This window comes from Drosophila willistoni, chromosome 3R (genome assembly GCF_018902025.1).
Source record: "Drosophila willistoni isolate 14030-0811.24 chromosome 3R, UCI_dwil_1.1, whole genome shotgun sequence".
In the NCBI taxonomy this organism is placed as follows: domain Eukaryota; kingdom Metazoa; phylum Arthropoda; class Insecta; order Diptera; family Drosophilidae; genus Drosophila; species Drosophila willistoni.
The window spans coordinates 8,078,929-8,089,898 of NC_061086.1; the positions used below are offsets into that span (position 1 = coordinate 8,078,929).

The window sequence follows — 10,970 nt, forward strand, 5'->3', positions numbered from 1 at the left end:
TTACTGAATTCGCCTCAATCTAATGAATACCGAAAACCGATATTTGAATACCCTTCCATTAAAAAGTGAATAGCAATAAACAAATTAATTCTACTTTTCAGCTTCATGCATACCAATTTCACCAGGATAGGAATTACTTTCTGTTACACTTCTATCTGAATTAAGAGATAAGATTTTAATGAAAGGTGGATGAACTCATAAATCGTTTATTAACGGAATTGACTTCTCGCATCGTGTAATCTCAAGCAAATGTATGGTATGCCCTCCCATAGATTCCATTAAATCTACCCCCGAACCTTTTCCTAAATCGTCCATGTTGACGTTAATGGGCAGCGCCTGTAGTTTCCACTTCTTTAGCAGCGCCTCAATTGACCAGTCGGCACTTCGTTCCTGATAGGTGAAAATGAATTTTGCATTGCAGTTGCGTTCCAAGAGAAAGGCTACTGTAACAATGATGTCCTCGAAAACGCTGGGATCGTAAAAACAATCGGCAGCTATAATCAAATCCAAAGCAGGCAGACGAAAGACACTGTTCAGTAAGAGGCCCCAGCTTAGGCCGACGACATCAATATCGACTCCGGGCTGCAGTTGATTTGCGAGGCAGGATTTGCGTATATGAGCCAGAGATTTGGGAAGGATGCAATTATCTGTGAGAACGACTTGAGCGTTGCACTTTGCCGCTAGAATTCCCGGAAGGGCGGTGCCACTTCCTAGCTCTAATATACGCATCCCTGCCAGCGTTTCACGTCGTTCCCACAAAAAATAGGCCAGGACTGGAGCACAAGGCCATGTGTAGAAGGAGTAGGCACCCTGTAGCAACTGTCAATAGCAAAAGGAGATTCTTTGATAAATGCAATATTATGAGAGCTGCGATTTACCTCTGGAATTTTGATTTCCAGTTTTCCAGCGTCGCTGCTGAAGATAAACTTTCGTATATGTTCCGTGCTGCTGGCTGCCGCAATTTCATTATCATCACTGCCGCTGTTCATGTGAAAACGCATTTTAATACACAAAAACAGCGGAAAATATAGTTTTTGTTTATCACTTTGTTTACAACCTGTTAGCTTCTCTAGAGATGTGCTGTTGTTACGATTGTGCGATTCAGTGATGGCCAATAAAGTCAGTGATGGCCAATAAAGTCACTGCTTGCCGATTAACGATTTACAATAGTCTTTGTATTGTTTTTATATTCCAAAAACGTACCAAAAATAAGTAATAAGTATGAAAATACATGTTTCAAGAGTTGGAAACACAACTGAAATTCAGTTCTTCAGTCCAACGATTTCATTTACCATAGTCTTTATAGTCACAGCCCCTATTGTCCATCCCTAATGGAATTCGATTCACGACGACAATCTATAAGTAGATTGCGCCGATCGCAGTATTTCCTATTTATATACAAGTTTTTCTTGACCTCGACAGTTATGGAGGGATTTTTCATCCCAAGTTAAATATATATTATCACTATGGCGTTGTCAAAATGGCGCAGTTTTAATGAATGGCATTTCCAAAAGAAGCTTGGATCGGGTGGATTCGGGGAGGTGCTTCTTTGGAGAAATGCATCCACGGGCCAAAGCGTTGGTGAGTTTAATACTATTTGGACCCTAGACAAGTTTTACATCGTTGTGTGTGTATGTGTTTGTGTGTGTATGCAATTCCTAGAATTTTGGCTGATGCAAGCAATATTTTTGTTCGTTGAAAAGTGGTATTAACTTTACAAATATTTGTGTTTATGTTAACACGGATTTACTTAATTAAGATATTACTAGTGCAAAGTTGCAGTAAACAATTATAGCCAATATGGTCAATTATTTTATTGATGAGTTATTCTATGTAATTATTTGTGTTCATTTCATTGGTAGCTACAAAACATATCAGAGAACCGATATCATTGGGTGCCGATCAACAGATTAAACTGCATGAGCGCTGGCAGAAGGAGTATAATTGGACGCGCGATTTCCCTGAGTTGGACAGCATAGTGTCAGGCATTCGGCTGGAAGAGAAACATCTGGAATTTGTCCAATATTTAAATCGGACCCATGCATGCAAATTGCCAGTGATTATATTAGAGTACTGCGATGGTGGCGATGTGCGAAAGCGTCTGCAGCTTCCTGAGAACGCCAATGGCTTGTGTGAACTGGAGGTTAGGTCGATTTTGGGATCAATGCGTAAGGCCTTGGATTTCCTACATTTCAAATGCAAAGTTTGTCATAGGGATTTAAAGCCGGACAACATAGTCATCCAACGAGGTCGCAATGGTAAAAAGATCTATAAACTCACGGATTTCGGTCTAGCCCGCCAATCGCCCGACAAAACTATGCTTCAGAGTGTAGTTGGCACTCGGCACTACTTCGCGCCCGAGGTTTTAGAAACTGGCAAGTACAACAATTCGGTGGATTACTGGTCATTGGGCATCATTGCCTATGAGACCAGCACTGGCAACTTGCCATTTATACCCCATCAAACGCCAAGAGTTATATTGCAACAATTGCTCTTGAAAAAAGATCAAAAATACATAGCTATTACCGAGGATCCTGTTACAAATCAATTTGAATTTCACACAAAGTTGCCTTTGGAGAATAAATTAACTCCGTGTTGGTCCGAAAAGCTGGAACAGTGGCTAACACTCGCCCTTGAAACTGACTATCGAAAACGAGCCGCAACTGATGAAGTACAATCCGAATTGCCAATAGTTTTCAAAAAATTGGATGAGATTTTGCAGATAAAAGTCCTAACGATTTTTGTTATTAGCAACTACAAGTGCTTAGGTTACATAATCTCGCAGAACATGACCATGGTGGACTTGTCCAAACTCATTAGTAAAGATACCGGTATACCAGAAAAAAAAGTTTGTTTTATTCTTCCCACTGGTCATCCGCATAAAACGCTAACTTTGACCACTCGTCCCTCGGATCTGTATGTAGAGGATTGGTTGGACACCAGTCAAGAGGCCAACTCTTCACCAGTTATGCTGTACGTAGTCCATGCTAATGACGAAGTCACTCTTCAAGCCGGCGAACCAAAAATCTCAAATTCCATGAAATATTACAACACTCCTGATTTTCGAAGTAATCAATCTTGGGTAATGCAGCATTTTTTTTTGCTGGTGCATCATTTTGCGAGTACCGAGCAGAAGAACTTGGAACTATTACTGCTGGGCCTACGAGAATACGCTATGTTTTTGCAGGATGTTCTTATGCAATATCGTCCATGGATTGATAATTTGAATGAGCAGAGACTGAAGGCTGCTGGAGCCTACGAATTTGTAAAGAGACATTTGAAAATTGTGGGCAATGTAAGTAATTAAAAATGTTTCTCCACAAATGTGTTAATGGATTTCATTTTTTTTTTCTTGTTTAGCCTCCAAGCTTAGAATGGTTGGAATTGGAGAAAAAGTGGACGGAAACATTGAAGGCGGTCGATAAAACCATAAAGCACTATGAATCCAATGTTACCAACTCAAAGGAAAAGGAGGACAAATCTCTGCAACTATGTAAAACTTGGGTTAAGAAAGATGCATATAATGTGTGGGTGTTGTAACAATTTATTTATCGTATACAAGATTGGATTTATCAAACATTACATTGTATTTTTTTTTTTAGCACATCCTTGCAACAAATTTGCGGCAGGGGAAACGAGCTGAAGAACTATATCATTGATACAGTTATTATGCGGGATAAGTTCTTAAAAAATCCCGATATAAATTATATATATACCAGTCTTCTAAAGCTGAACGTACATTGTGATAAATTGGTTAAAACATTGAAGAGCTGTCACAAAAAACTAAATGAAAGTCAAGATATACTACACAAAATGTTAGGCATGCTGATGCCGCAGGCGCAACCAGAGTCACCGGCGTTGTTCGAATTAAGCAGCTTAATGAACCATTTGAGCGTCGATGTTTCAGTCAATTCTGTTGAAGATTCCGGTACAGATGAATTGATCAGGGATTCGCTGCGATTAGAGCGACTGTGAGTGAACCTACACATATCTGTTTGTAGCTATTGTTTTATTTTGTCTATTTTCTTTTCAGTATGCGGGGAAACATGGAGACTGATCAGATGTAGTTTTTGGCGTTTGCGTTTATCTATATATATTACTGGAATATATCTATGTATAGTCTTATGATTTTGTCTTACATGATGATATGATGAGATCAATCCTTTAACCCTTTGTCGGATTGCCTTATTTAAATTAAGAATGAGAACCGTCTGTTGCTTTACATTTTTTATTAGTTGTATGCATTTATTGTAGCTTTCGTGGAAATCATGCTTTACTTTTTGTTCTTTCAGTAAATTTTTTTGTTCAATGTTATGTAATATATAAATACATATATACATATGTTAATATTTGTATGTATAGATTTAGCATTTAAAAAAATCAGAACATTCGTTTTATTTTCTTAGTTATGAAATTTAATTAACTTGGCGGCGTAATAATCAAAACTCTTTAAAAATTTTAGTCAGAAACATTGACTATTCCTATTAAAACCACAGCTGTTTGTTTAAAATGCCCAACTATACGATATTTTTATGTACAACTGCAATATACATATGCATATAGTAATATATAACAATAAAGCCAGAGACAGACTTGGTTAACTGAAACTGCTGCGGATTGCAATGTCACGAGAAGTAGAAATTGCAAATGCAGCAGAATATACAGATGTACATTAGAGCCGGCTATAAAAGCCAATGCAATAGTCCAAAGAAATCACAGTTGGAACAATGAACTGCTCGAGAACACTATTGTTGCTGCTAATTATAGGCCTTGGTAGCCAAGTGCTAGCCAAACCGAAGAGCAAATCTAGTCGACTGCGTGAGTAAATCTTGAGAGAAATCGAAGAAGATTAAGATTATTAAGATCCTGTTCATATTTTTAACTGTTTATCGTTTCAGCCTCTTTTCTGAAGGTCTGCTATCGTGATTCTCCTGAATTAAATGAGTGTGCCAAAGAATCCTTCTTGGTGTTGAAACCTCGACTAATGGATGGTATACCGGAGCTATATATTCCACCAATGGAACCACTAGTTGTGCCCGAAGTGAAAATGGATCAAGACTCTGGAGCTATCTATCTGCATTCAGTGTATAAAAATGTAAAGATTACGGGCATATCCAAGCATACCTTAAACGATTTGAGAATTGAGCCAAGTAAGCACAAGTTTGTGGTCTCAATGACGTTTCCTCAATTGCATATGGAATCGGATTACAGCATTAAGGTAAGCGAAGAATAACACATCAAGGTGAAGATTGAGAAAACATTTCACAATTTACAGGGTAAAATTATGATGATGCCGTTGCTGGGAGATGGACGCTGCAAGGTGGATTTGAGTAAGTCGGTATACCAGGTAGTCTTATTCAAATAACAATTTCCAATTGTCTTTGCTCCATTTAGCCAATATTACAATGAATACTGAGCTAGTTGGTCAGGAGTACACTAAACATGGATCTACATTCTTAAGGATCATCGACGTCAAAGTTAAGTACGAATTGTCAAATGTTCACATGCATCTAGATAATCTATTTAATGGAGACAAGGCATTGGGGGAGCGTATGAATGATTTCCTTAACGAAAACTGGAAATCCCTGGCCGAGGAAGTACGTCCTCTGTTGACAAAAGCTTTGGTGGATATTCTTCGAGCCTCCATTGACAAACTGTTCGAAGTGTTTAGCTATGATGAGCTGCTGCCCAAGATGAAAGAGTAAAGGCTTTTTTTCCTATAAATATATATGTACGTTTATATGTTGATTTAATCATATTTTTGTAAGTGCAGAATAAATTAAATTAATGTACTGAATGTATTATGCAATGGCTATAGCTTAGACTAGCCACAGTTTAGTGGGTATTTTTGAGAAGACATTGTTCCACAGGCCATGGAATATGTCAGCCAAGCCGAGCTCGAGATCAGGCCTTAGTTCAGCTATAACTTCGTTGCCATTCTGATTTAGAAACGTATTGATCGATGCAGCCAGTATGTCATTGCCATTGAAAAGATTTTTAAGATGAATTCGCATGGCGCCCACTTCGAAACTAACTTTCATATCGTCGATGTGAATAATCTCATCACCGGTTTGAGTCTCATTTATTAGCGATATTTTTGTGAAGACATTCGTGTGGACATTCTTTAAAGCCATGGCCACATCTCCATTACCAATTAATGGTAAGAGCAAAATATTACCTTTAAGATTATATTTGGCTCGTATGCGCAAACGTGGCAATTCCAATTCAAAATTCAAGTGACGCCGCTCCAGATCCAGACTAATGGAAGTAATAACATATGTAGATTACTTAACTAATTCATTTTTATCCAATTTAAGAGTAGCAGTAACTCACCTAGCTCTTCTCACTGTGGCATTTGAGGGACCTCGTATCACTAGATTTTGAAATCCACCGGATAAAACTAAATTACCGCTACCTTTGCTCACGGACACTTGGTCGATATTAAGTGGCTCAAAACTTTTCACTCCAATCTCCGGTATGCCAGCGGCCAAAGCAGGAAAGCATCCTTCAAAAAAACTGCGAAAGCATTTGTTCTCATTAGGATTGGAACGCTTGCAGGTATGCAACCAAGATGCTAGTTACGATAAAGACCAGAAAATATGTAGCTATTGATAAACATAGGATAACTTTTTATATGGTTTCTGCATTTCACACTTTTAATAGTATTCTTTCGAAATTGAAAATTTTTCAGATTGACGCGGTCCTACTTACGTCTCTTTTGCAATGGTGGCTTATTGTTAACAATCTCGCGCGTATAGGCCGCTGTGTCTTGTATTATGCAAACGAGAGTGAATACGTATATACTAAGTACCAATTTCCAGTTTTTTACTTTCAACATGATGTACATTATCCTGAAACTGAGACACTCAAATTGTTATCCGTTACAAGTGACCGTTAACGACGACGCTTGAACCCCAAATGATGGGACCTGATCCGAAAAGAGTTGTACGAAAGCAAAGAGATTACATTGCTTTATAGCTGCTGTGTTTGTTATATGGCCAACAGCCAGTTTTTTTTTTTTTTCTTGTACTCTCTTGCTGTAAATTCCGCAATTTGATGTTGAGTCGGTTGTCCGAGTACCGATGAGATTGACCATAACCTGACATCGTTGGCTTATATGAAAGCTTTCGGCCTGGCTAACACGGAATGGTTGCGTTGTTGTCTCTATACCCTCTCAGTTTTTTTGTTTTGGCTTTTAAATATCGGATGGTATATTGGTTTGTTTTATTTGAAATCATATGTTGAAATATCCATAATAGTTTCCTTTTATGGGATGATATGTAGGGTATTTTAAGAGATTGAACACGTAAATGTTGAGTTTTTTTTACCCATGGATTGATATTGGAATTTGGATTTTCATTTTGGTTTTAAATTTTTACTTTCGTTTAACGCCTTGACGCTTTGACCAAACCAATTTTCAACTTGTGGTTGTTGCGCCACCAATTTCGCCACGCCCCCGATTTCCCCTTCTTCAGTGTTGCAATAGAGGAGAAAGAAACACAGAGAGCGAGATCAAGGAAAAAAAGAAGCTGTTCACCTGTTGACGACTTCTGGTATTACGCAGACAACATTTTGCCTTGCCGCCGTCCACTTCACTGTCATGGGTGTTGTCTGGTTTTATACCCTGTATAAATCGTATGATGGGGTATATTTAAATCGATCAAAATGCACACTTTGTTAAGACAAACTGATCCCATTAATAGTTTTCCAATGACCCTGTTGCAGTATTTTTGCAGCTTATTTCAATTGTTGAGCTCTTAAAAATATTTGTATGTACGAAAACTTTGTTTTGATTATGGCTGGGCGGAAAACCCGGTTGTAGCAGGTCAACGTTAGGGTTTCTTTCAGTCGAGACACTGACGCAAAGTTTGTAACATATTTTCTGTTCCATTGCCTGCATTTTAGGGGCAAGTTTTTACCTCTTTGGCTCATTTGTTTGTTACGCAGTCGACGTAATCAACATTGTGACCGATCATTTTTAGCCTCAAGCAGGTAAAGTCACAAATATGCAATGTCTCCCACATTGCTTATATGTGAATAATCATCATTATCAGCTTTAGTTACAGCTTCAGCCTTAGATCCAGGTTTACGTCCATTATATGTGTATATGCAAATACAAATATGTATCTGCATGTGTGTATCGACGCGTGCGGAAATTACCAAATTTGCTGACACTGAGCTTGGGTTGTTGCAACCGTATCATTTGGCTAATGCTTTAACTTGTCCGATTGCGTTAACTTTAATTGTCGCCCACCCCACAGACTGTCCCAAACGGGAAAGAAGTGAATTTTGACATTTTTTAATGTGTTTTGATCGATTTTTTAAATTTACTTTTGTATATACATACATATTTGACAAGAGTAACTTTTATGTGGTATTTAACAAAAGCCTATAGGCATTTAAAATCAATTGCGAGAGCATTAGTGATAAATCGTTTAAGTTTTCGGTCAGATGTCTGTATGTACTTATGTTGATGCTTATTGAGTCTATTAATATGCACGTCAGATATGTAAAATTGTCAACGTAATATCAATTGTAATTATCAACAGCGGCAATGACCGATTAAATTTAGCAATTGATTTGTTTGGCCTATTAGCTATTGCAAAATGGCTCACTAGTCACTCAAGAGTTATTATTCGTTTAAAAATTATAAAAACGAAACATAATTGCGTTTAATTTTTTTGGAGAAACTTTAATTTCCATTTTTTTTTATGTAGTTTGCTTTCAGGCTGAAAATTAAAGTGCAATGCACCAAATGCTTTAACATATTTTATTCATTTACGACTTTAAGTTTTTTTTTACATGTGAATGGCAAAAGTTTTGGGGCTCATTAAGCTTTATTGGTTATTTCACGGGAAATCACAATTTTACTATGCGGTTTATCAAATAAATAAATAAAGTACACAAAAAAAACTTTGGCGCTGTGTACGTGATGGGAATCAAAATCAGTTTGCAATTCTGTTCTAAACAGTGCGCACGCAAGGCGGAGATTAAGTTTGTTATATTATTTTTAAAAAATGTGAGCATAAATTATATTTAAAATTAAATTAAAATTAAAATATTTATACAGTTTATTGATCACTTTGCGTGTTAATTCTTAATCTATTCAATATTACAATTGTGCGAGTATTAGGTCGAAATTTTTATTTTAAAGCCGTTTCTTTGTCTTTGAATATTGTGATCTATTTAAAAGATTTTCAAGTATTCCCAGACACTTCTTTGTCTTGATACATATGAATGTGTTGCGAAGAAAAATAGTTTATTTAGTATGTGTATTGTGTCATTTTGGCATAAAGTATATATTGAGGACTTTTTGAGTTCCACTTGGTGTCTTGTCTTCGACATTTACCCACTGGGCTTAATCGTGCTGGGACAATTTGGGTAATAGATTAGAGACTATTTTTGCTTATCAAATAAAAAAGCGTTGACAATATTTGATTGAGTGGGCGGTGTGTGACGGGAACCATTATCAGTTTGCAATCTTATTTAAAAGAGGTTGCACGAGTATCCATTTTCAAGTTCGTTATACTTATTTTGTCAGAACATACGTATTTGCCAAAAGTTTAATATGTGAAAAGATGTATGCAAATGTCGAATATCAAATCTTAATCTATTTAAAATTACAATTGTGCGAGTATTAGTGCGAAATTTTTATTTTAAAGCCGTTTCTTTGCCTTGGAATATTTTTATCCATTTTCAAATATTTTCAGTTGCGAAGAAAAAAAATTTATTTGATATGTGTAATGTGTCATTTCTGGTATTGGGTACCTATCTATATATTAATGACTTTTTGAGTTCCACTTGCAAAGACAATTTAAGGGAAATCACAATTTTTCAAAATAGATTAAAGACTATTTTTGCTTGTCAATTAAAAAAAGCTTTGGCAATATGTGCTTGAGTATTTTTTCAAATAAAAAAGCTTTAGCAATATTTGCTTGGGTGGGCAGAATGTGCCGGGAACCATTATCTGTTTGCAATCTTATTCATAAGAGGTTGCACGAGTATCCATCTTCAAGTGCTTTATATTTATTACATGTATTTTTTTATTTAGTGTATAAAATATGGAATTTATAATTTTTGAATCTTACTTGGTGTCTCGTCTTTACCTGCTGGACTTAAACTTGCTTAGTCAATTCAGGAGAAATTAAAATTTGTCGACTAATGCTCTAATAAATTCTCAAATCAAATAAAATAAGCTTTACACATGTTTGCATATCGTCAGTTTGTAATCTTATCATAACAGTGCACACAAGCAGTTACATATATTTGGTTTTTTGTCTAAATTTGTATATTGGTACGGATCGCAGTGTTGACTTGAATAAGTAGGTGAGAATTGTGTTTAAGAATAAACATCGCGTTCATCTGAAATGGCTTCACCAAATCAGATTGAACAAAGAAATAAACAAAACATGCATCCACACTCTGTGGGAAACCACTCAAGATTTTAATAACGGCGCAATATCAAGTCGCCAACGCTGTGCATGATATAAACAAGCATTAATATAAACATTAGAGTAAGCATTTTTAAGAACAATTGTCGCCTCTTAGAGTCTAAGAATTCTTTGATGTACACAAGACGTTTTTTAATAAAATCAGTTCATATTTTGAATTCAAGTGATGAAGTTGGGCTTTCAGTTTTTGCGGTGCTGAACTCCTCTTCATTTTGGTCCTTCGATAAAAAGGAACTCTGAGTTTTCCCCCACCAGTGGTAAGAGACTCAAAGGATGAATCAGCTCCTTAAGGTCTGAATTCTTATGATAAGATCAGATAAAGGTAGCAAAATAAAAAAACTCTTGTTTTCCCCCACCAGTGGTAAGAGACAGAGTATAATATAAAAGCAAAATATTGCTTAATGAATAAAAAGGCAGTTTGGCTAGTCGAGCAACTGCAATAATTTCGGCGGCGGTAAAAAAAAAACGGACGATATAAAGTTGGTGTGTGGCTAATTCGAAGCCCAGATATATATAAAA

At 36.5% G+C, this 10,970-nt stretch overlaps 4 protein-coding genes across 4 annotated transcripts; 2 read left to right on the plus strand and 2 right to left on the minus strand.

The window, feature by feature from the left end:
• Positions 1 to 173: 173 nt before the first annotated feature.
• On the minus strand, positions 174 to 1,099 carry LOC6651071 (probable methyltransferase-like protein 23). The gene is made up of 2 exons (XM_002073198.4): positions 879 to 1,099; positions 174 to 819 (listed from the first exon to the last, which is right to left on the minus strand). The coding sequence occupies exons 1-2, from the start codon at positions 999 to 1,001 to the stop codon at positions 196 to 198; spliced, it is 747 nt and encodes a 248-aa protein (XP_002073234.2). The 5' UTR covers positions 1,002 to 1,099; the 3' UTR covers positions 174 to 195.
• A 249-nt stretch (positions 1,100 to 1,348) lies between these two features.
• Positions 1,349 to 4,309, plus strand: LOC26529178 (inhibitor of nuclear factor kappa-B kinase subunit beta). Its single transcript, XM_015176960.3, has 5 exons — positions 1,349 to 1,581; positions 1,863 to 3,295; positions 3,361 to 3,527; positions 3,603 to 3,971; positions 4,034 to 4,309. The coding sequence occupies exons 1-5, from the start codon at positions 1,467 to 1,469 to the stop codon at positions 4,065 to 4,067; spliced, it is 2,118 nt and encodes a 705-aa protein (XP_015032446.2). The 5' UTR covers positions 1,349 to 1,466; the 3' UTR covers positions 4,068 to 4,309.
• Positions 4,310 to 4,708: 399 nt separating this feature from the next.
• LOC6651454 (protein takeout) lies at positions 4,709 to 5,797 on the plus strand. Its single transcript, XM_002073200.4, has 4 exons — positions 4,709 to 4,818; positions 4,899 to 5,218; positions 5,276 to 5,330; positions 5,395 to 5,797. The coding sequence occupies exons 1-4, from the start codon at positions 4,728 to 4,730 to the stop codon at positions 5,703 to 5,705; spliced, it is 777 nt and encodes a 258-aa protein (XP_002073236.1). The 5' UTR covers positions 4,709 to 4,727; the 3' UTR covers positions 5,706 to 5,797.
• LOC6651455 (protein takeout) lies at positions 5,733 to 6,901 on the minus strand. The gene is made up of 3 exons (XM_002073201.3): positions 6,712 to 6,901; positions 6,334 to 6,574; positions 5,733 to 6,258 (listed from the first exon to the last, which is right to left on the minus strand). The coding sequence occupies exons 1-3, from the start codon at positions 6,845 to 6,847 to the stop codon at positions 5,820 to 5,822; spliced, it is 816 nt and encodes a 271-aa protein (XP_002073237.2). The 5' UTR covers positions 6,848 to 6,901; the 3' UTR covers positions 5,733 to 5,819.
• Positions 6,902 to 10,970: the final 4,069 nt, after the last annotated feature.

Excerpts from the sequence above, each read along its gene's own strand:
- LOC6651071 (XM_002073198.4), bottom strand. The coding sequence starts at position 1,001 with ATGCGTTTTCACATGAACAGCGGCAGTGATGATAATGAAATTGCGGCA. Across the intron at positions 820-878 it reads TGGAAATCAAAATTCCAGAG|TTGCTACAGGGTGCCTACTC; the intron begins GTAAATCGCAGC and ends TGCTATTGACAG.
- LOC26529178 (XM_015176960.3), top strand. The coding sequence starts at position 1,467 with ATGGCGTTGTCAAAATGGCGCAGTTTTAATGAATGGCATTTCCAAAAG. Across the intron at positions 3,528-3,602 it reads AAGAAAGATGCATATAATGT|CACATCCTTGCAACAAATTT; the intron begins GTGGGTGTTGTA and ends TTTTTTTTTTAG. Across the intron at positions 3,972-4,033 it reads TCGCTGCGATTAGAGCGACT|TATGCGGGGAAACATGGAGA; the intron begins GTGAGTGAACCT and ends TTTTCTTTTCAG.
- LOC6651455 (XM_002073201.3), bottom strand. The coding sequence starts at position 6,847 with ATGTACATCATGTTGAAAGTAAAAAACTGGAAATTGGTACTTAGTATA. Across the intron at positions 6,575-6,711 it reads GCCACCATTGCAAAAGAGAC|CATCTTGGTTGCATACCTGC; the intron begins GTAAGTAGGACC and ends TATCGTAACTAG. Across the intron at positions 6,259-6,333 it reads GCCACAGTGAGAAGAGCTAG|TCTGGATCTGGAGCGGCGTC; the intron begins GTGAGTTACTGC and ends TACTTCCATTAG.
- LOC6651454 (XM_002073200.4), top strand. The coding sequence starts at position 4,728 with ATGAACTGCTCGAGAACACTATTGTTGCTGCTAATTATAGGCCTTGGT. Across the intron at positions 4,819-4,898 it reads GAGCAAATCTAGTCGACTGC|CCTCTTTTCTGAAGGTCTGC; the intron begins GTGAGTAAATCT and ends TTATCGTTTCAG. Across the intron at positions 5,331-5,394 it reads ACGCTGCAAGGTGGATTTGA|CCAATATTACAATGAATACT; the intron begins GTAAGTCGGTAT and ends TGCTCCATTTAG.